Source organism: Dermacentor silvarum, chromosome 5 (assembly GCF_013339745.2).
Source record: "Dermacentor silvarum isolate Dsil-2018 chromosome 5, BIME_Dsil_1.4, whole genome shotgun sequence".
NCBI lineage: Eukaryota > Metazoa > Arthropoda > Arachnida > Ixodida > Ixodidae > Dermacentor > Dermacentor silvarum.
Genome location: NC_051158.1, coordinates 174,295,403 through 174,319,600, shown reverse-complemented (window position 1 = coordinate 174,319,600; position 24,198 = coordinate 174,295,403). Strand labels below are relative to the sequence as shown.

Genomic DNA, 24,198 nt, shown 5'->3' with positions numbered 1-24,198 from the left:
GGAGACTAAGTGTCGCGTTAACGCGAAAAGAAGGAGGAAGGAGGAATAGACGGAAAGACGGGAAGGTTAGCCAGTTCTCATACCAGCTGGCTAATTTGTGCTGGGGAAAGGGAGTAAGGGGAATAAAACATAATTGATAAGAGATGTTACAAAAAAGGGGGGAAGAAGAGCACAAAAAAGGAAAAAAAGCAGAATACGGCACTGTTTAAATTTTGTCTCTTAGACCAGTTTTCCGCAATCTGAAAAGCGGAAGCATTCCTGAAGGTCATACCAAGCCACCAACGGCACAGAAGCGTCTCCTCTGTTTTAGATATTCCAGACGGAAGAAGCAGCTGTTGATTCGGATCCAAAATGTGGAAATAAGCGTTGGTAAATTCCGCCGAGTTCCACTGTGCAAGTGTATGTTCTTGTGCGAGCGAATGAAGCCCTGTAGCTGCGTCTGTTCTGGATAGCGGTATAGCCACACAGTGGAGACCATCAATAGCAGATCGGGTGACCTCATTTGCACGGTCGTTTCTGTAGATACCGCAATGGCCCGGAATTCACTGATACGCTAAAATATTTGCGCCGCTTCCCACGCGCAGACTCGTCAGACTGTGATGCGGTCAAGGTACTGAGGTAATAGGGAGCTTTAGATTTTGCGTACACAAACGCGCTTTTGGAAACTAAAGGGACCTATGTGTACGCAATGAGCCACGCTCGGCTTGTGTTCTTCTGTTACCCCGATGGTCTGCCTGCCATAATTTGCCGTGTGCAAAATCTAAAACATTCTAGTTGCTTATATAGTATTTGCGTACCCGTTTCTTGTCCTCACTACGAATGTTAACGGCAGGCATTGACCTTCAATAGCAGCAATTAAAAACTGTCGCATTCTCCCCCTAAACGCGAAACTTCGATGGCGATAGCAAATTAGTAGACGACTATACGAACTAAGGATAGTTATTTTACCGGCTGTATAAATTTGTAAACATTTGCTTACTAACTAAATTAACAAGCATGATGTCATGCGCGCACAGGTAAACATGAGCACGTCTCGCTCGATGACCGTGGAAACTCGATGTGAGAACGAGGGAGTGAGGAGGTGCGGCAGCAGCCGCGAGCGAATTGACCTTCGTGCCGTCTTTCGCGTCAACGCGAACTCAACGTCGAAAGCACAGCGCATACGAAGCTACCGGCACTAGTTGCGCTTTGTCCACATCGCAGATCGCTTTGAGGATGAGGCCCGCGTGGTCGCGCACTTTTTCCATGTCGCAGATCGCTTGCAAAATGCGCCGTAAGCAGCAAAATGCGCTGTAAGCTGCCGACGCCGGAGTAGAGTGCCTCCCCTCCCCCCCCCCCCACCCGTCCCCCGCCCTCCCTCGCCTCCCATCAACAGTGTCCAGCCTAGGCGACGTGACACCATCAACGTTAACAGAGTAGCAAAAAAACTTTTAGATAAAACCTTTAAAAAACCAGACTACACGTGGAAGGCCACGTGAGTCAACGGTAGCACGTGGAACACAGGTACGCATACTCCATGTCAGATAGATGAATCGACAGGTGGCTAACGCACCCCTCTGCATTTCTCCTGATGTGGAAAGCCTCTATTTTTTCGGGGACGCGGAAGCTATTTCCAGCGAAAGCAGATTCATCGGCCGTAAGATAATTTATATTTTGAGCTTTCGCTGTTTCTAACTTAAAAGGCTTGAATTGATGCCGAAGGTTCGTTCAGTAACTATGGCCGTTGAAAGGCAGAATCCGAGTGGGCAAAGGCATTCGTTGCTGATTTCCACAACTTTCTTTATGTATGCCATCCTCGTGCCCTTGTTGAGGTGATTGTAATCCTGGATCAACTTTGAGAGCATCACTTTCGCTTTTCCTGCGTCCAATCCAAGCGATTCCTAATACGACGCAGATTTCACGGTTTAGCAGTAGATGTTGGACGCCCTTGACAAAGACTTCTACGCCTGCGGTTGTTCCAGTGCCGACGGAAATGATGACGCAGAAGCGAAGCGGGATGCTGACTTCGTCTTCGAGCCCATTCAAGGCACGGCAACCAAGGACCCTATACAGCGGTATCGCTTGCTCCGCGGACAGCTTTATCGACTTGAATTCTTAAGTCAATGACTGCCCGTATTATTTGAGGAAGTCCATGCTGAGTATTAAGTACAATAAGCATTGTTGCAGGATCACGGACGTCACAGGGTAAATCTGGCCATGAATTATAACTCTTGCCGTGCAGATTCCAGTCGGCGTCATTAGGTGTCCTCCATGTGTCCGCATTTGAGGGCCGTCTCATGGAGCCTTGTATCTGTTCAACTGGCGAAGGATCCACTCATAACGAAATATTCGCCTGTTGTGTCTCCTAGGGGGCGATTTCATGGCTGTCGAGAAGCACATTGCATGAATTCGGTGGTTTCTTGTCTTGCATTGCAGTGAAGTCGCAGCGTCGGGTCACTGCTGCGTCGTATTGTTCAGTCGCTGTTACTTCTTGTCACTAAATCTTGTCACGGCGGCGTTTGCTTTACATCAAGTGTGCATCTCGATGGCGGCGTGTCATTGCTGCGTCGCTCAGAAGGCTTTTGTAGCGTCATCGTTCTTGGCATTTCGACAGTTTTCCGAGAAAAAGGACTGCCAGATCGGCCACGGGTTGGGCCAGCGTACTGCGAGTGCTGCAGCGAGAAAGGGCATGACATCGGCGAAGGGGATGGTCGTCGAGGCCCCGGCAGGGTGCTTGCGAGTTAGTCGGCGATGTCAGGAGGGCGGTCATCTGGTAGCGGGCGAGGCGCTTTTACGATGAATCCTCGTAAACCAATCTCGCGGTATGGGCAACGATGGTAGACAAGGCCAGCTCCACCGCAGTAGCTTAAGACAACGTACCACTTGTCGCCAGTTTAACTCGGCTGTTATCTCTCGGGTATGCAGTGAGATTTGGTTTTCACAACTGGTAGTAAATGCAGCAATGGTGGTTATGTGGTTTAATTTGTTTTAATGCTCAGTATAGCCATAACTGTCATATTTCTGCTCATGGTAAGCTAAAATGTTCTTCTCATACTCACTTTACAGTTGAAAAGCCGCATAATGTCTGGCGAAAGAGACGTTAGCCAATTATCCGTGAAAATCTGCAGTACTGTAAGTGCTACACATTTTGTTCCTCTTCGATCTTAATGTTATCTTTCGCATTGATGACTTGAAATGCAATGTCCCTTTTTCTTCAATCGTGCCAAAGGCGAACAGTAATTTAACGAGAAACCCAATTCCTCATAAATAGGTTCAAACGGGTATCCTGATTCAATATCGACAATTTATTTCGTAAACGTTGTGAAACCGCCATATAATCAAGCCAAGAAAATCTTAGGCACAATAACTCAGGTTTCCGGGTGTTTCCGAATGTTTCCGGGCTTATACCCTGAGGCCAAATACAAAGTGTGATGATAGAAGAGCTACATTAGAGCGTATACTCTGGGATTGCAAAATAGTTCAGATGAGAATTGAAATACCCCCGCATGAACTCAGGGCGCGGGAGAAAGCCACACTGACCAGCTCGGACCTCCAGGACCAAATTTGGGCCATCCAGCAAGCCCGGGAAGCTACCGAGAGACAGTATGCTGCCCCCGGCGTGGCCTAGACCGAGGCCATCAATTTGCAGGATATTGATTAAAGTTGTCTCACTCACTCAATAACTCAGGTAATTTTAAAATTAGTAATGATATTGTAAAGGGAGATGAAACTACAAATGAACTTCCCGCTACTCCCACCATTGGCAAATCCACTTTAATTTTCCTCTTTTCCTAATATTTCTAATAATCAATTACGACCGCAGGTAATTTAATCCATGCTTTTATTTGCTTCATTTTCTGTTGGATTGAAATGGTCGTGGCTAGTAAACGTTGCGCCGTAAGTTCACCCTGTTCTCGTTGAGTACCTCGACATTTCCAATAATCATCCAAGGAGTTTCGACCTCCAATAAATAGGGCTGGAAAGAAGGGAGCAGTATTTTGACATACAATGTTTAAAATGCATGTTCAAACAAGCAGAAAAACAATACGAAAGCTATGGCCTACTTTTACGGTAAAGCAGTTTTGCGGAAGCTCTGAAAGTGGAGGAAAGTGCATGAAAGGAAAAAAGTCACAGTATCGCCGAAAAGGCGAAGCGTCTATTGCGATAGCAAATTAGTGGGCAGCCGTACGAAGTAGGGATAGTACGTTTGTCGGCCAATCTTGTAAACGTAGGAACACTAGCTAAATGAACAACCATTGTGCCACGCGCGCACAAGCAAACATGAATACATTTCGCTCGATGACCGCAGAAACTCGATGTCAGAACGCTAGAGTTAAGAAGTATGGGCGCAGCAGTTAGCGAATTAACATTCGTGCTCCGCCTCGCATCAACACGAACTAAGCCGCGAAAACACGGCGTACGACAGTGGCTTTCAAGGTAGAGCAGCCAGGGCAGGCGCGCGCGGCCGCCCGGGCAGCCTGGACTAGTACTCCCCGGAGCGTTGCACGCAACGGTTGACGGCGCGCTTCCTTCCCACTTTCCTCCCTTGCGTGCGAGAGATTGAGCCGCGATCGCCGGCTCACCCTGGCACGATTTCACTCGCACATGCAGCATATGGCGCGTGGTGATGATTTTACCGCCCTTTGATTTATACGGAACCTCATGGAACCTCACGCCGACACCGACGGCGGTAATGCGCCTGGAGTGTCCAGGTAATTGCTATCGCAATATAATTGTCAATAATTCGCCCTCGCTCGACCATTTACTAGGATCCTATTTAGTTGAGATGCGACAGCGACTATCCCTGTAAGACATCGGTTCCATGATTGCATCCCCCAGAATAAGATGGTTATTTAGTGGCACGAGCGCGAGTGACACACTGTTTCTTGAGCAGTGACTTCCGGTTGACCACCTACTCCGGGTTCGCGCTGAATTCAAAAATTATGCCTGATCCCTCTTTCATTGGAATCGGTAGAACACGAAAGTGAAACGTGTCTACACAGAAGCTGCTGCATGTTTGCTTCGTGAACTCACGGTGCGCTGTAGCGTAAGGCAAGCGATTTGCGGGCCGGCGGTGGTCCTGCAGGTTTGCTTGGCGCGCGGCGACCTGTTGGCGAGCGCCGTCCTGCTGGCGAGTGGCTTCGGCCAGAGCCTCCTCTGTTTTTTCAATGCCAGCCAGATGCGGCCGATCCAACCATTCACCACCTTTTCCGATCACCCTTTCCCACTCTCCCCCGTTGGCTAGCGTTCGTGCCTGCTTTACGGTCGTGGGGGAGAGTACCTAAATCCTATTGATGTTGAAATGTAGCGGCGCTGTTTGACCCACGCCGCAACGACCTCGCCGGAGCCGTCCACCCCCTCTTTTTCTCCCCCTCATTCGCAGAGCCAGCGTATCCGCCACGCTCAATGGCTGCGGTCTACTCAACTAGAATATCTGCTAGTGGCGCGACCGCCTCCGCAAAAGAGGGCCTCGAGGGGAAGATGTGGCAGCGCTGTAGTCGACCGCACTTGAAAGCGCGTCAGCTTTCGGGCCGTCGCGCTCTTAGAACAACCGAAACTTCGTCCGGCGTTCTTGGCGGGAGAAGTTTACCGCCACGAAGACGGGCAAGGGACAAAGTTTTTGGTTCCAGTTTTTATTTTTTGAAGCTTCGTTATGCATATAGAAAGATTCAAATACTGTCGCTTGCGCGTTTTGCAGTCGTGGAATCGTCTGGTATCCGCAATACTTCACATTTCGCAGTGGTATTCGTTGCAGTTTGCCAGGCTTATTATCCACACTATTTTTTCTACGATAGTCTAAAACGTAAAATGAGTGTTTGCGAACGCTTACTGCGATTTTCGCGAGCGGCTGAGCTGGATAGCCTACTGCAATATGCAGGGTGCCCGAACTATCATGAACCAAATTTTTAAAATATGGAAATGCCACGTAGCTGGACAGAACCAATGTAATGTTCTTTGCCGTCGCTTGGAGATACCCAGATTATATCTTTTGCATTCCGCCTAATTACATAATTAGTCTTAATTATTCAACTTCCCAAATATTACAATTTGATGAAAAGTGTTAATGAGAAAATTGAAGAGCAACATGAAAAACTACCGATACAGGTTTCTGTTGCTCAATACATGCTACATAAAAGTGTTTTTTCGAGCGTGATAGAAGCCCGCGAACACATGCAAAATTGCCGCGCGACCGGCCGTTCGAGGCGCTTTCCGTGTATTCGCTGGTAGAGTTATGAACAATAAATAACAAAGTTGTGATATAACACTTCAATGCACTTTTATTTACACAATATGCTCACTTTTCAGTCGACCACTGTCCAACGGCTTGGTATAGTTACCCTGATAAGCGGGGGCTGCGGATTAATTTTGACCACCTGGGGTTCTTTAATGTATTGCACGTTAAAGAACTCCAGATGGTCAAAATTAATCCGGAGCCCTCCACTACGGCGTGCCTCATAATCAGAAATGGTTTTGGCACGTAACACCCCAGAAAGAAGAAGAAGACTAATTAAGCTTCAAATGTTGGTGCGACTTTCTCCGCGCTGCATCACGCAACTTGTTTAATAATAATGATAATAATAATCATAATATATGGGGTTTTACTTGCCAAAACCACCATCTGATTATGAGGCATGCCGTAGTGGGGGACTCCGGATTAATTTTGGACCACCTGGAGTTTTTTAACGTGCACCTAAATCCAAGTACACAGGTATATTCTGCATTTCGCCCCCCATCGAAATGCGGCCGCCGTGGCAGGGATTCCATCCCGCGATCTCGTGCTCACCAGCCCAACACCTAACCACTGAGGAACCACGGCGGGTGAGACTTGTTTAAACCTTTAATATAAAAGTGGAGCAAGCGTTAGGAGCAAGCGTTGGGGTCTCCCTCGGAATTATAATTAACTTCAGTTCCATTGATTATGTGCAAATAATGCCTCAAAATAAAATGCGGCTTGAAATGTAGTTCTCAAACAGCACAATCAGGGTCCAGCGGCTTGTCAAGGCTGTGGAGATTTTGCTGCCAAACAAGCCTGTGTTGTTCATCTTTTGGAGCCTTAAAAAGTAATAACTGGCGCGCCTGGGCTGTTCTTGCATAGCCAGTTGCGCAGCCTGGCGCGTAACAGAGGTTTAACTGCCGCTTGGGCGACATCGTAAACACTGACGCAGGAAAAGGCGCGAAAGAGGCGACGTTCCGCGACGACGACATCGAAAAACAACGTGCAGACGCAGAAGCGGTGCACACTCGATTTAAGCATAGAGTAACATATACAAGGATAAGAGAGGACATTTTCATAGGCCCCTGCGGCTGATGATGATGATGATATTTATTGGCATCCCCTTTGAAACGGGGCGGTGACATAGTCACCTAGCCTGCTTGATTTAATCAGGTACACTATACATGTTCTTTATCTAGCATTTTTGTATACCTCTCACTATTCTTTTTCTTTTTCAAAAATTTGCCTTGTACCGCTACCTACGATTTTAAGAGATCAGGTCGCATCGATCTTTTCCCTGCTTTTTTTCCACCAGTACTACTACTGATTTGGGTTCGCAGTGCACCTAGCTGGTGTGTGGAATCTAGACAGACTTAGAGATTGGGACCGCAGGAAACCCAATCTCGAAGGCTATCTTCAGGCGATTACAAAATTACACGGCCTCCAAGATTGCTTTTGTGCGAGTGCTCGTCTCGGAGGCTATATTTTGATTATTTAACGCGTTGCTTGTATACATTGAGTAGCTTCGTGTAAGCTGTACCACCAGAGCAGCAAGCACACGATGACCCTGTGTGTTTATGAAGATATTAAAAAAAACCATGACAAGTGTTCGAATACACCAAACTTTATTTTCAAATCGTATTCTCAGTTTTTGATGTGAAGCATTTCTTGGGGAACATTTGCTACTATGACCGTATCTATCTATGTAGCCGCCTACGACTTTGTGCTCTTGTGGTCGTTTCGTTAACTTCGTATGTACCAAAATTGATATACTATGACAAGAGTATATGACGAACATAAATGATATGTCATGACATGAATAACATAACATGCGTGTCATGTAGGTCATGACAATGACCCAGCGAAACACTCAAAAACAACTTAAATGGTTTCGGACGTGGGTACTAAGTGAAGGAAACACTACAGGATGCTGGTAGAAGTAATAGTCATGATCATGACTCAGCATAAATGACAATGACTCAGCGAAAAAATATTAACACTCAAAAACCACTGGAATGGGTTCGGACGTGGCCACTAAGTGAAGGACGATGGTACAAACCGTAGTCATGAGAATGACTAAAGCTTTCGGCTTAAGGTCTCTTAGCTGTAGCTAAAGGGACTCCTGAGGACTCATGACATGAATGTCATGACATGCGTGTCATGTAGGTCATGAAAGAGCCACCTACGTCTTCGTGCTCTCATGGTCGTTTCGTTAACTTGGTAGGCCATCCGCCCTCTGCCTCGGATAACATCGATTCCCACGGGGTGTGGGATCTGCCGGCTTTTTTCGCAACATTCGATGAACGCAAGCACAAAGAGATTGGTGTACTGCACAATACAACACATGCCAATAGAGCTGTCATATGTTGAGAATAAATTTCAGAAAATGAATAAACAGGCGATATCGTGAAAACCCCACAGAACAGTACAGCTACAGAACAGCATTGGCAATAAACTACAACTACAGCATTGGCATTAAAGAGGAAAACAACGCAGTTGTCAGCCAACCACGTTCTCTCCCTGCAGGTCCTGCCGTTGTTTATGCACCTCGCAACACAGCAGTAATTCCCGTAGTACTTGACTGTGGTGGCATGACCTGAAAAAAAGTATTGGTTATGTCTTCTCTCCCGCCTTCGCACAAATTTTCACCTACGCACTTCAGATCGCCCTTTCGCGAAAAGCGTCACGTGCAATTGTCGCAGGTAGAAAAAAAAGCAACCTTCGGTGCCATGCATGCGCTACTAAGGCAGGAGTGTTTATTCAGAATACGTCGTAGCCACAGCTTACAAACATTCTTCTCAATTCGCAAGTTCTCCCTAATTGCGCTTGTAACAAAGGCTTCAAGCAATCTGTGCACGCCACGAATAACGATCCTAAGCATAACGTTTGCATTCTTTCACACAATTGCACACACGTGCATTGAATTCACATACGCATACCGGCGTGTGCCCACTCACTTTCTCGCGCCAGGAAACGATTTTCTTGCAAACGTGCTGGGCAGCATTCCAAATTGCTGTGTCTTACATAATGTGAAGAATCCACGAACACCATGCGCGAAGTGAAGAACACAAAAAGCTCTCTGCGCCGAACAGCACAATGTGACAAATGTGAACTTATGGCTGAAGTGACAAATACATAAGCAATTTGGAAAGTAATGAAGGGAAAAAACGTAATGAAGGCGTTCTTACCAAGCAGCAGCCAAGCAGACAGATGTTCAGGCAGACGAACCCAGCGAAGACGATGGAGACGTTATTGCACATCTTTTATAGCGTCGCCTTGCCTTATCACACCATGGCCGGTATTTTATAGCAATGCGTATGCTTTATTCTATACTAGTCTTATCATCCACCGCTTACGGCCGGCTGATCTCGTTGATAACGTCTACGTCTACATTCACATAGACAAGTAGACGTATAGTGCACTAGAAAAGTTACTACAGTAGTAGCACGCGCGTTCCCTTGGAGACAGGGAGTGTTGTATTGCCCTCTAGCGGGCGGCATGAAACTGCGTAGCTCAGCCTCTTTTAGACTGTAATCTTGTAATCCGTATGTTACTCTATGCTTCAAGCGCGGGCCCAACGACAGCACCACCGCTACTTTCTTCCAAAGCGGGTAGGCGACGCGCAATAGGATGCGCCTCCGCTTGAGCAAATGCAAAACATTTTAGTACACTGTAGCTGCGGCGCTCAATACCCTGACGTCACGAAAACAGCGCGAAACTCGCTTTCGCTCGCTTCTGATTCCTCGCGCCCGCCATGCGCCTTCCCAGCTATGGTCGCCCTGCCGCATCGAACGTGTGTTTCTTTGGGATTGCTGTCTTTCCGTAGGAATCTGAGCTTCGTTCTCCGTGGAAACGCCTTGCTGCTGCACGTTTCAATGCAGCAACAGGTCAGAGAAAGGGCTACCATTATTACAGCAAAGCTGCTAAGGGCTTACTCTTAGATGGTCGCGTCCGGCAGTAGAAAAATTGGCTGTATCCTGTATGTGCGCGTGAAAGCGCGCAAGGGCGAGGGACGCGCGCTTTCACTAGGGAGCCTACATGCAAGTGCTGTTTTAGGGTGGGGAAAAACTTTTGTAATGGTACTTGTCGCCGCCAGCTGTGCAAGTACCCTATGCAGCTATGCCGGCCGGGTAAAATTTTCCGCCAAATATAGGATGTGTCAAGGTGCTTATTGACAGGATTGAGAGGTCGAACTCCCTGCGAGCAGTTAGTACAATCCCCGTGCGTAAAAACGCTGGTGATGCACCTGACTGATCGGCACTTCTTCGTCGTATTTCATACACCGGAGATGCACCTGGCTAACCGGCACTTCTTCTTCCTTACATTTGTCCTCCGGAGAAAAAGACGCCATCCTGGCGATCTAAGCATACCGTAACATAGAGGGATCGTAGAAGGGCTTGAGCCGATCTACGTGAACCGTTTCGCGACCGCGATAGCGCTGATCAGAGGACGGTGACACAGGCTCGACAACATAATTCACGGGGGAAGTTTGTGCAATTACACGGTAAGGTCCATGACATCTTGGGAGCAGCTTAGAAGAAAGGCCGGGAGCTACAGGTGGAACACACAGCCAAACCAACGAATCGGAAGGGAAGCTTGGGGGAACAGAGCCACCATGACGGAGCTTCTGATGTGTCTGATCTGCGGTGGTAAGACAACGGGCGAGTTGTCTGCATTCTTCAGCATGCTGCGCAGCTTGAGACACAGGAACACATTCCGATGAATCAGGCTGGTAGGGTAGCACGGTATCGATGGTGCAGGAACGTTCACGGCCGTACAGTAAGAAAAACGGAGAAAAACCAGTGGTAGCTTGAGTGACAGTATTATAGGCGAACGTGACGAACGGAAGCACAGCGTCCCAGTTGGAATGGTCGGACGCGACGTACATGGCGAGCATGTCGCCAAGGGTACGGTTGAAACGCTCCGTCAGCCCGTTCGTCTGTGGATGGTATGCGCTAGTGGTCCTGTGGATGATGTGACACTCCTTCAGAAGCGACGGCACGACTTCAGATAGAAATGCGCGGCCTCGATCACTGAAAAGTTCCCGAGGGGCTCCGTGACGAAGAACAAAACGCCGCAGTATGAAGGATGCAACATCTTGGGCAGTTGCAGATGGAAGTGGAGCGGTTTCAGCATAGCGTGTGAGATGATCCACTGCAACGATAATCCAGCGGTTGCCAGCACCAGTACAAGGAAGCGGGCCGTAAAGGTCGATTCCGACCCGATCAAAAGGACGGGATGGGCAAGGAAGCGGCTGCAAGGGTGCGGCAGTGGAAGTAGGGGCCGACTTTCGGCGCTGGCAGTCGAGGCAGCAGCGGACGTACTTCCGAACGAACTTGTACATGCCAGGCCAGTAATACCGGAGCCTAAGGCGGGTGTAGGTCTTTAGCACGCCACCGTGTGCACATTGAGGATCAGTGTGAAATGATGGGCATAAGTCAGCCCGAAGATGACGCGGTATTACTAGGAGCCATTGCCGACCCTCGGGGAGATAATTGCTACGGTATAGAAGTTGGTCGCGAATAACAAAGTGATGCGCCTGCCGCCGTAGAGTCCTAGACGCCGTAACAGTGGTAGGATCAGAGAAAAACTCCAAAAGCGAAGAAATCCACGGGTCTTTGCTCTGCTCAGAGCGCATGTCATCGATGGCAAGTGCTGAGAGGACAAAGTTGAGTGGGCAAAGACTGTCAGGATCAGGGTCAGGTGATATTGGCGAGCGGGAGAGAGCGTCGGCATCGGTGAGCTTGCGTCCAGAGCGGTACACAACCCGGATGTCGTACTCTTGCAAACCGAGTGCCCAGCGTGCGAGGCGGCCATAGGGGTCTCACAATGAGGAGAGCCAGCACAGCGCATGGTGGTCCGTTACTACATCAAATTGGCGGCTGTATAAATAAGGTCGAAATTTCGTAAGGGCCCACAGTATCGCTAAACACTCCTTTTCTGTAACAGAGTAGTTTAGCTCCGACTTTGTCAGCGTGCGGCTAGCATAAGCAACGACGTATTCCAAGACCACTTTTGCGTTGGGCAAGCACCGCCCCAAGGCCGACTCCACTAGCATCTGTATGCACTTCAGTTGGGGCATCGGGGTCAAAAAGCCGCAGAATAGGAGGAGAGGTGAGCAGATGGCGAAGGGTCGTGAACGCGTCATCGCATGCTTTCGACCAGGGGGATAGGGCGTTGTCTCCAGCCAGCAGTTGAGTCAAAGAGGCGATGATCATGGCGAAGTTCTTCACAAAGCGGCGAAAATAGGAGCAGATGCCGACGAAACTGCGTAGTGTCTTCAGATTAGTGGGCTTGGGGAACTCGGCAACTGCACGGAGTTTTGCAGGATCCGGAAGCACGCCTTCTTTGGATACGACGTGGCCTAAGATGGTAAGCTTACGAGCAGCAAAGAAGCCTTTTTTGATGTTAAGTTGCAGGCCAGCCTTAGTCAGACAGCTTAATGCCTCTCTTAGTCGTTGGAGGTGAGTCGAGAAATCAGGTGAGAAGACAACGACATCATCTAGGTAGCACAAACACGTGTGCCACTTGAGACTGCGCAAGATACTGTCCATCATACGCTCGAACGTAGCGGGCGCATTACATAGGCCGAATGACATGACATTAAATTCGTATAATCCGTCCGGTGTAACGAAGGCGGTTTTGGAGCGGTCAGCCTCTGCCATGGGGACTTGCCAATATCCAGACCGCAAGTCCAAAGAGGAAAAGAACTCAGCACCTTGCAAACAGTCAAGAGCATCGTCTATGCGCGGTAGGCGATATACGTCATTGCGCGTAATTTTGTTAAGACGGCTGTAATCAACGCAGAAGCAAATAGAACCATCTTTCTTTTTTACGAGGACAATAGGCGATGCCCACGGGCTATGGGACGGCTGAATCACGCCACGCCGAAGCATATCGCGCACTTGTTCGTCGATGACGCGGCGTTCAGAAGCTGAGACACGGTAAGGACGCTGCCGGAGTGGGGCGTGCGAACCGGTGTCGATGCTGTGCGACACTGTGGTGGTGCGGCCGAGAGAATGTTGATGGCAGTCGAAGGAGGCGGCAAATTCGCGTAGCAGGCTGACAAGTTGCGCGCGTTGTGTGGTTGGCAAATCACCGGAGATTGACGGTTGGAAGCACTTCAACGGCGGTCGAGTCGCATTGTCGAGCGCAGCGAGGGATGTCGAATGCGCGGTGTCGGGAGCATCGAAGAGCATTGAAGAATCCACAATTTGAGCGTAACCGAGGCACTCTCCGCAATGCAAAGTAACCGGCAGGAAAGACACATTGCACACACACATCATACCACGGCCAGCACTGATGGCGATGACGGCAAAGGGCAGCGGAAGGGAACGGCGACGGGCGAACAAGTCACATGGCGTGAATAAGACGGTTGCGTCACGTGCAGATACGCAAGACACAGAGACGACGGCGGCGGACTGAGGAGGGATATCGGTAACTTCGGCCACAATCATTTTTGTAGGTGTCACAGGATCTTGGTCCATGGCTGCAGCGGAAGGAAACGACAACTCCACCTCGGCGCGGGCGCAGTCAATGAGGGCATTGTTAAACGAAAGGAAATCCCAACCTTGAATGACATCGTGGGAGCAGGACGGCAAGACAACGAACTCAATGACATGAAGAGATTCCGCGATTACAACACGAGCAGTGCAGGCTCCCAAAGGTTCGACAGGCTGTGCGCTCGCAGTACTCAAATACAGTCCGGAAAGCGACGTCGTTACTTTTCCTATCCGTCGGCAAAGTCCTGCGTGTAACACCGAGATTGCTGCGCCCGTATCGACCAGTGCGAATGTTGGAATCCCTTCGACGTATACCTCAATTACGTTGCAGGGTGATTTCGAGGCCTTGGGTAAAGCGAAGGGGACGCAGTTCTCGCTTCGGGAACTGCGACACTTAGTTTCCCTGAGGCAGAGGGCTTGGCCGGCGTCTCATCGTTGAGATGGAACGGCGGCGTGGGGATGGCGAACGACGAGTAGTGTAGGGAACAGGGGTTTCATCTGGCGGCACAGGGGATTGTAGCTGTCGAGGGGCGTAAGTGTTCATGGGTCGGCGGTAATCATAAGTAGGCTGCATAAGGCGTCGACAAAAGCGGGCAACGTGTCCCGGAATACCACAATGGTAGCAAATTGGGCGGTTGTCGGCTGTGCGCCAAGGATTTGGCTGGCGTGGTAGCTGTGGTGCAGGCGGCGAGAAGGGAATCGGGGGCGGTCGCGCAACAGCTTGGAGATGTGAAAGTGGAGCGAAGGGCGGCCTTGCAGTGACGTCAGCGTATGTCAAGGGCGCCGCGACTGTAGGCAGTGGAATAGCAGCTGGCAGGCACTCAGCGACTTGCTCCTTGATGACGGTCTGTAACCCCCGTGTCAGTGGGGAGTGTGGTTGCGCGTTCGTAAAGGGCACCAGGGAAAGCTGCCGAGCAACTTCTTCTCGCACGAACTCCTTTATCTGGTGCATTAGAGGCGACTCGTCAACACCTAGCGTCAGACCTGAGACAGGGGCGAATTCTGAGGGCGGGTGTCGTGTGACATCTCGCTGCCTTCGAAGTTCGTCGTAACTTTGACACAGCGCAATGACGACAGACACTGTGGTCGGGTTCCGGGCGACCAACATCTAGAAGGCGTCGTCCTCAATTCCCTTGAGGATATGCCGGATCTTATCGGCGTCTGGCATCGTTGCGTCGACTCTGTTGCACAGATTAACGACGTCTTCGATATAGCTGGTGAAATTCTCACCTGGTTGCTGGGCGCGTCCGCGCAGGCGTTGTTCGGCCTGAAGTTCGGCCAGCAGGATGACCAAAGATTTCCGTGAAGTTGGTCTTGAACGCCGACCATGTCGAGATGTCGGATTCGTGGTTACGATACCACAAGTGCGCAACGTGGCCCAAGTAGAAAATTACGTTGTTGAGCTATTCCCTATCATCCCAGTGGTTGTGCCTGCTAACTCTGTCGTACGAGGCGAGCCAGTCCTCGACGTCCTGATCACCGGTACCCGCAAAAATCGCAGGATCCCGCTGACGCTGCACGCCAGGACAGATGACAGTTGGTGCCCTGACTGCAGCTTCTTGGGCTGGATCGTCAGGCATGGTTCGAGAAGACTGGGCTGGATCGTCCGGCATGGGCTGAGATAATTGAAGGGTTCGGCTTGGAAGTTCCAGCGTTGATGGAGTCGTACCCAGCACCTCCAACAAATGTCAAGGTGTTTATTGACAGGATTGAGAGGTCGAACTCAACCCTGCGAGCAGTCAGGACAAGCCCCGTGCGTAAAAACGCTGGTGATGCGCCTGGCTGACCGGCACTTCTTCGTCGTATTTCATACACCGGAGATGCACCTGGCTAACCGGCACTTCTTCTTCCTTACAGATGTGGGAATCAAAATGGCGAAACACCAGCCGGCAGACCACGTTCCACACAACCCTTGGTGACGTGAAACTAATTCACATTAAAAAACAAATTTGGCCTCAGCAGCCAGACACATAGCGTGTCTGAGAGCAGTATATGACACGTCTACATTTTAGTTAAACAGGCTTGGCAGCACAGTTTTTATTACAGCACACTTTGATCCCACTGGACGTGGGATCTGCCAGCTATTTTCGCTGAGTCATTGACGTTTATGCAGAGTCATGCTCATGACTATGGCTTCTACCACCATCCTTTAGTGTTTCCTTCACTCGGTTGGTAGCCACGTCCGAACCCATTTCAGTGTTTTTGAGTTAATATTTTTTCGCTGAGTCATTGTCATTTTTGCTCAGTCATCGTCATGACTATGACTTCTATCATCATCCTTTAGTGTTTCCTTCGCGTAGTACGCACGTCAGAACCAATTTCAGTGGCTTTGGGGTGTTAATCTGTCACGCTGCTCGCCATTGTAACAATCGTACTGTCTCCTCCCCTCAGCGACCGCCATTCAACAGTTATAATCACCCCGAACAGAGCCCGCGTCGTTACCAGCCTGCATTTGACGCCCAACAGCCAAAAAATGACACTCATGCCACTTGGAACAGTCCCTCATCGTCATTCCGACGCCACCAGCCCTCATCGCCACCAGCTCGTCAGCTATCGTCCCTATCACCGGTCCCCCGAAGCCACTACGTACATCACCCTAATGTTTCCATATGTTCCTAACAGCGTCTGCTTGCTGTCCCACCATGGACATACTGCTTGAAAGGAATTTGGCCATTCCCCATACCATGCTCACTGTTACAGGCAATCAGACTTCGCTCCCTCTACTCAATTGTTCCCAGAGGCATGTCTTTGGGCGATACCTTGCCAATCAACGTTTGCGAGATATGGGCGCTTAGCGCCGAAATTCCGCCGCCTCTACAGGAACCTCTGATTCACCGACTCTAGTCACAGATGAACTTAGTAAGATGATTGCACCGGACCTCCTTCCTACGCAAGCTCTTGACATCCGCTGTCTCTTGGAAACTTACCGCGACATATTTTACCTTGACAGCCGCCCTTTGGCCCACACATCGGCATTCACAAATCGTATTTACACTGTAGACGTCGATCCGATACGCCGTCGTCCGTACCGTATTTCACATGCTGAACGACAAGTGATACAGCAAGAAGTCGATTAGATGTTGCCAAAAGGCGTTACCGAGCCATTTTCCAGTCCGTGGGCGTCCCCCGTTGCCCTTGTCAAGAAGAAGGATGGCAGTAGGCGCTTTTGTGTCGATTACCGGCATCTCAACAAAATCACGCGCAAGGATGTCTACCCTTGCCTCGTATTGATGACGCTTTGGACTGCTTGCACGGAGCCAAGTACTTCTCGTCCACAGACATTCAATCAGGCTATTGACAAATTTCGGTAGATAACATGGACCGTGAGAAAACTGCCTTCGTAACACCTGACGGCCTCTATCTATTCAAGTTTATGCCGTTCGCCCTTTGTAATGCACCGGCTACCTTCTAAGTAATAATGGACTCCTTACTACGCGCCTATACATGGTCTACATGTATCTGTTAGCTAGACGATGTGATAGTCCCTTGACCAACTTTTATGAAGCATCGGCTATCGGCCTGTCGGCTATTCTTGCTGTTTCTCGACGTGCCAGCCTGCAATTGAACTCATCCAAGTGCCACTTTGGACGTCGTTAAAAAACCGTTCTTGGCCATCGCGTCAGTGCCAGTGGCGATCAACCCGACCCAGGCCAGATTCGTGCATAAGGGTGCTAGGACTACACCTTCAACGCAACCGAGCAAATCAGCGTACTTTGCAAGCATTACAAAGAGTAGATAATACGCTACACTTCATAGGAAGGATGTCCAATAAACACGGAGGGCTTCGAGAGAATAAGCTAATCCCTCTCATCCACGCTATTGTCCTAAGTAAGATCAGTTACGCACTACCATATCTCTCTCTCTCTCTCTAGGAAGCAAGCGGATACTGTAAATTGCTTGATGCGCAAGATGTACAAAGTCGCTCTTGATGTTCCGATTAGAGCATCCACACAAAGGGTGATGGCGACAGCCACAACTACTACGTTTCAAGAAATAATTGAAGCACATCTATCATCGCAATACCACAGACTCATCACCACTGACACTGGACGTGAGATACTGAGACAACTTTACTACGCTCCACCATTCAACGAGATCAAGCGACATCAACTTCATCCGAACATACACGGCCTACACCACATACAACCCCTACCCAGAAACATGCACCCCGAGTTTCACGTTAAATGCCGGAAAGCTCGAGCCAAGACGCTATAGCGCAGCTATGGACAGGCAGAAGGAGTCTACTATGTGGACGCCGCAGCCTACACCACTAACATCGTTATGCTCTAGCGATCGTAGGCAACCAGGGCAACATGGTTCGTTCAGCATCAGTCTAGATCACCTCGGCGGGCTACGCGAAAGATGCCGCCATTGCACTCGAATCGGGGCTACCTGATTGCCACGTCATCATCAGTGACTCGAAGACTGCTATCCGGTACTTCAGTAGCGGCTACATTAACAACTTCGCACACTCTCTCCTTGTCGCTCACCCACCAGAAAACTACATCGCTCTCGCCTGGACTCCAGCGCATCAAGGACTACCAGGCAACGAAATGGCTCATGCCGCTGTTCGAGGATTCACGGACCTAGTGGCCACAAATGTGGGCCTTACTCTAGAACCCCATGACTCCCAACAATACACCAATAAAGACACATTCATCACATTCTATGAAATATGCACATATTACAAACACCAACGCCTAACGTATACACCTCTCTCTGTGCCTAGCACGCACCAGAAAGAAATATTGTGGCGCCAACTACAAACACGGACTTTTATTACCCCGCGCACTTTGCACTTATTCTTTCCCGTCACATACCCGGCACCCAAGTTTCACTTCTGCCATGTCCATACAGCAGATCTCTCCCATATCATCTGCCAATTTCCCATCAAATCTCACCCCCCCCCACACCCTCAAACCATTAATTAGTAGCGAGGAGCTGTGCGAGACTGCCCTGCGCAGCTTCAATGCCACCTTCAAGACCGAGTCCTGAGGTGGGCTGAGGATGTAGTGGAGGCCTACCACGTCTGGCCATATAAGGTGGTGGGACTGGAGCATAGATACCTCTCTCTCTCTCACCCCCAGCCCCTCCCCTTTCTTAACAACGTAAATAAAAGTTTATTCATTCAATCAAGATTATCGCTGTCCAGAACTTTCCTGTGCCGTCTTCTACCGAAGACATAAGAAGCGTTGTTGGACTATGCTCCTATCTCATCGTTTCATCAAGAATTTCGCCGACACGGCTCGCCCACTCATCGACTTAATTAAGGAGGGCGTTGCATTCACGTGGGTCTCTGCACAAACCAAACCCTTCTCCTCACTCATACGCTTGCTAACGGCTCCCTATTGTTGGCTCATTATGATCCATCTGTCGCCACTGAAGTTCACACGGATGGCAGTGGCCATGGCATTGGGGTTACACTCGTTCAATTGCGGCGTAATGAATAGCGCGTAATTGCATACGCCAGCCGTCTCCTCCCACCCGCCAAGAGAGACTTTCCCCTTACTGAACGGGAGGACCCAGCGTTAGTTTGGGCAGTAGTTAAATTCCGCCCTTACTTGCACGGCCACACATTTTCTGTGGTTACCGATAACCACGACTTGTGCTGGCCGTCGTCACTTAAAGACCCCACTAGACGATTGGGTAGATGGGAGCTACGGCTCCAAGAATATTCATTTGTTGTCTTGTACAAGTCAGGCCGCTTGCACAAGCATGTCGACTGCCTCTCCCGTCATCCTGTCGACCACCCTTAACATGATGCGCATGACACTGACGCTTGCGTCCTGGCCATTTCACATCTGCGTGACATCCGTACTGAACAACGGCACGATGACTACCACGTGTTCTCATCGATCTTCTCAATTCTGGACATTCGAGCCCACTTTGCGCATGTTCGTACTCGGCGATAATGTTCTATCTCGTCGCAGCTGACACCGTGAAGCACCAGCTTTTTTACTCGTTGTGCGACGCCATCTACGGACATCAATTCTTGAGCAGTTGCATGCCGCACCTACTGCAGGGCACCTCGGTTTTTCTCGTACTTACGACCGCGTACGCTGCTACTGGCCAGGCCTGTACCACTCCATGCGTCGCTACGTTGCAGCCTGTACACTCTGCCAACGCCGAAAAAAACCTGCTGTGCCGCCCGCTGGACGCCCTCACCCCATCAACGTGCACTCAGAACCTTTCTTTCGCATCGGTATTGATCTTCTCTGGCCTTTTCCGACGTTGAAATCTGGAAATAAGTGGGTCGTTGTCGCGACTGACTACGCGACCCGTTACGCGATCACGCGAGCTTTGCCCACAAGCTGTGCAATTGAGGTGGTGCATTTCCTTTGACATGGAGTCATCCTCCATCACGGCGCACCCCGTGGCATGATGGACGATGATCGCCTAACTGATCGCGGCCCCACCTCCTTGTCCCGCGTTGTTGAAGGCTTACTTCATTCCTGCTCTGCCGAGCACAAGCCTTCCACCGCATACTACCCGCGGAGAAACGGACTCACGGAGAGGCTCAATCGCACGTTGATAGAAATCCTGTCTTTGTACGTTTCTGACCACCACAGGGATTGCGACAACGCGTTACCCTTCGTGACTTTCGGTTACAATTCGTCCCGTCACTCGACTGCTGGCTTTTCACCCTTTTACCGCCTGTTCGGCCGCCACCCTACTTTGCCCTTTGACACACTGCTTCCTTGCTCGACGAGCACTCCCACTTTATATGCTCAAGACGTCTTCACCTGGGCTCACACGACGTGCCAGATTGCCGGCTCCCGGCTCACCGAGTCTCAGGCCGCGCAAAAGATCCGTTACGACAGCCGACACGGGGACGTCACATTTTGCCCTGGCTCCGTTGTCCTCCTATGGACGCCATGTCGCCCCATCGACTTGTCTGAAAAGCTGCTGCCGCGCTACACAGTGCCCTACACGATATTGCGGCAGCTTGGCGATGTTAACTACGAGATCGCTCCGCTGGACTCGCCTGTACCCACTGACATTGTGCATGTGTCTCAGCTGAAGCCTTACTTTGCCGCGAGTTCACCTCCATTATAACTGGCGCCGAGACGGCACCTTTACAGGCAGTGGTTATGTTACAGCGCAACCAATATTGGCACCAAATCAGAAGACGACGATTTGACGTGTCTAGGTATAGCCAAGGGCTCTCTGCGACGCCGCGTGACTAAGAACTGTTCAAAAAATGGGAACGTGCACTTCACCGCGCTGACAAATAACTTCAACCGCATTCGGAAGTGTGCGAGCGCCATTTTGAGCACCAGTTCATTGAGCGTCACTACGCTCATGTGATAGGCAGGCAGGTTGTATAGATCCCGAGGGCATATCCGCGGCTAAGAAGCGACGCTGTTCCATCAATACTGCCTGGCACGCCTACTTACCTATTGAATACCTATTCCGCAAAGAGAAGAAGCAAGACTTCGACGGGATGTCGGCCGGCAAAATACGAGAAAAAAATAAAGCGCCTGAACTTCGACAGACTTCGACCGAATCACTTGCCAATGAAAGCAGCGCTTGTTGTAATCCGTCTGTTGTAACCATGCACTCAAGAAAACATTGATGGGAGTCAGCTACGCATTTCGCATCTTTTCTGTCGAGGCGAAGTCTTTTCATGTACAAAGAACGAATTGAGTAGAGGCACGGTTCCATCAACGCGACTGGCGCTTTTGTAAGACTGATGAAAGACGTGATTGAGATCATGACATCGTGGTCTCCTACAGACGCCCTTTGTGACAGCTCAAAAAAGCTGACCGACTTGCCGAGTTTCTCGAGTACTTGTATGAGTGGGAGCATTCCGCTGAGAACAGTGGCTTCATATCGGCGAGCACAGCGGAGGGTCTACGTGTTACGCTGTCCAGCACACTTTCCCTCTTGCAGTATGCTACCACTAAGCTTGACTTCAGGTACATCATGACGTCCAGACTGAGCCAAGATACTTTAGAACAGTTGCTTGGAATCTTGCGACAGATGTCTGGCACAAACGACCGTCCAACTCCCGTGCAGTTTTTATCCTGTCGATTAACACACGGGAATTCATGAATTTGGTCAAGAGCTCTGCTTCTGGAAACGTGTCTTCTGGCTTCTTGAGCAGCCTCCTTAGTGTAAGCGACCTCAAGGAGCAAGTGACAAAGGAACAGAAGCACGTCGACGACCTCATAGACATTGGGAACTTACAAGCAGCACACGAGGTGCTCAGTGCCTGTGAAATTGACCACAGCTGCATAGCAACAGAAAAAAGTGATGCCAGGCTTAACTTCTATGTGGCCGGCTATGTGGCCAGGAATTTCGTGGTAAAGGCAATGTGTACGAATGTTTTACTGCTTTGTCTACGCCAATAGGACAACCCCTTTCTCCAGAGTCATCACTGACAGTTACGTGAACATGGGTGGGCTGACGCTTCCTTCCAATAGTCTGAAGAACATAGTGACGTCCCTACAAAATACGTTCACGCTCTCTTTCAGTGCAAATGAGCTGAGGCATGAGAGCCTAGCAGATTTTTCATCCTACATCCTGCAGACGCCTCCAGGAATGGTAGGCTGTGAGCAATACAAATTTGAACTTACAAATAAAATTATCTAATTTTATTACATAATGCGCATTCACTTTCTTGTAAAGAGCAGGAATTTCACGTCTGGACGCACACAGGAAAAGAAAAAGCAGATGAAATTACGACATGTCTTATGACCTCAGCAATGCAGTGCTATACTTCCTAAACCTTGTTTGCTGTCATATCTTTTTTCGTTGTGTTGTTGGTGCGTGTGTGTGCTCGAAGCATGAGTGATTCATTACGTATGTGATGATCCAGAGGCTTAAATATTTTTTACATTCTATAACCAACAGCTAGTCTGCACATTACATATAATTTTGTTGCTCTCGTGTACCTACCTCGTGCAATAACATACAACAAAGAAATTACAATGGAAACACTGGTTTAATACAATAACATACTAACATAAGTTTCACTCTTAATATTTATTCGACGGCATTCTACGTTCAGTAAAACAGAAACAATCCCCGACGCGGTCTCGACAAAACACACTTCGTGCGCGAATGACGCCTCCAAACGCCCCTATAGGGCTCCTGTATATATTCTGTCGCGAAATACGAATTTTCGTCTCTCTCGCCTTAGAACTTACACAAAGCGATTACTCTGATTCACAATTAGTGTCCTTATTAATAGACTTACGTGAAAGATCTTTAGAATTGTCAACACAGGTTACATATTTTACCTCTCGATATTGGGAAAAGGTAGGTGACGGACCACTCAAATACGATACTTTCGCCATTCAAATACCTGACATGCATTGATAAAATTTATAGCTGCCTCTGATGTCACTTAAAGATGGCTTCCACTTTAAGTACACGGATAAGTGCGCCGAAGTTCCACTGCTAAACGGCCGCAGCAGCAGACGCAAATTTTGTCGTCATGATGCGGAGATGCTCTGAACTACTCTTCGTGCCCAGCGGACGGCACACCTACCCATCTAGCCACCGTACAAACGTTACTAATTGCAGTGGTTCAGCTTGTCAAGTTGGCCAAGTCGAAACTCGCCAAGCGTTGCAATGCACTGGCTTGCCACGATAAATTTAATAAGGGCGTTTTATGTCGCTTGTCGATGCATGCGTCCGTGGCCTAATGGTTTCAATATTAGGCTTCTCTGCTAGAGGTCCTTTGTTCAAATCCTGTCATCGGACAATTATAATAATATTTACTTCTTCTATTATTATTTATTGTATAATTATTTCATGAAACTCTATGCACGAGGCTACTCTTGGTTCTTTATTTCTGGCTACACCGCGTTGGAGCCTCCGCTGCGCTTTGACTACCGAAGCGCCCTCTGTCGTCGCTCGTTAGTGTCACGAGGAAGTATTTCGCTTCACCGCTCCTAGATGACGGCGCCAGAGCCGACGTCAGGACCGTTACATCCATTGCAGGAAGTCAGTCTTCAAACCCGGCATGAAACACTTTCGTGTTAAAAATGTTTCTAAATTCAAAATAAATCATTAAAAATAAAAACTCTATGAAATCGATAGTTCTACCTAATTTTGACGATATATATGACATCAGAGCATAAGTTTAGTTACAACTTGAGTTAGGTAACTGTCATGAATAATTCAAAACAATTAAGGAAAATCTTATTGCCGCACACCAAAGCACACAATCGTACACTTTAGATACACCGACCGCAAAAGTACAGCTTTGGCTCCATGTGGGTGGTGGTTTCCCGCCAGATCCGTTCGCACGCTCCTCCGAGTTTGGTTTCCCACCCGTTCCATTCGCCATGAAAGTAGACGACGAGGACGCCGGGCCTAGTGTAGTGTAGTTTGCACCGTTTCCATCAAGAATTCACCACCATTTTCTGTGCCTGTGTCGTACTTCACTTTAGTAACACAATGTTAACACAAGGAAAACACAAAGTTAGCCCAAACAATACACCAGGCCACCGCAACGCCGAGGTGCCAGGGCCACTACCAGACACCTAAGTC

The 24,198-nt window shown here is 49.2% G+C and overlaps 1 protein-coding gene across 1 annotated transcript in view; it reads left to right on the top strand.

The window, feature by feature from the left end:
- Positions 1-24,198, top strand: part of LOC125945234 (uncharacterized) — a 137,876-nt gene that overhangs the window by 45,889 nt on the left and 67,789 nt on the right. The window contains exon 3 of the mRNA XM_049666909.1: positions 3,046-3,111. Coding sequence (XP_049522866.1) covers positions 3,046-3,111 — 66 coding nt within the window. The remainder of the gene's footprint in view (positions 1-3,045; positions 3,112-24,198) is intronic.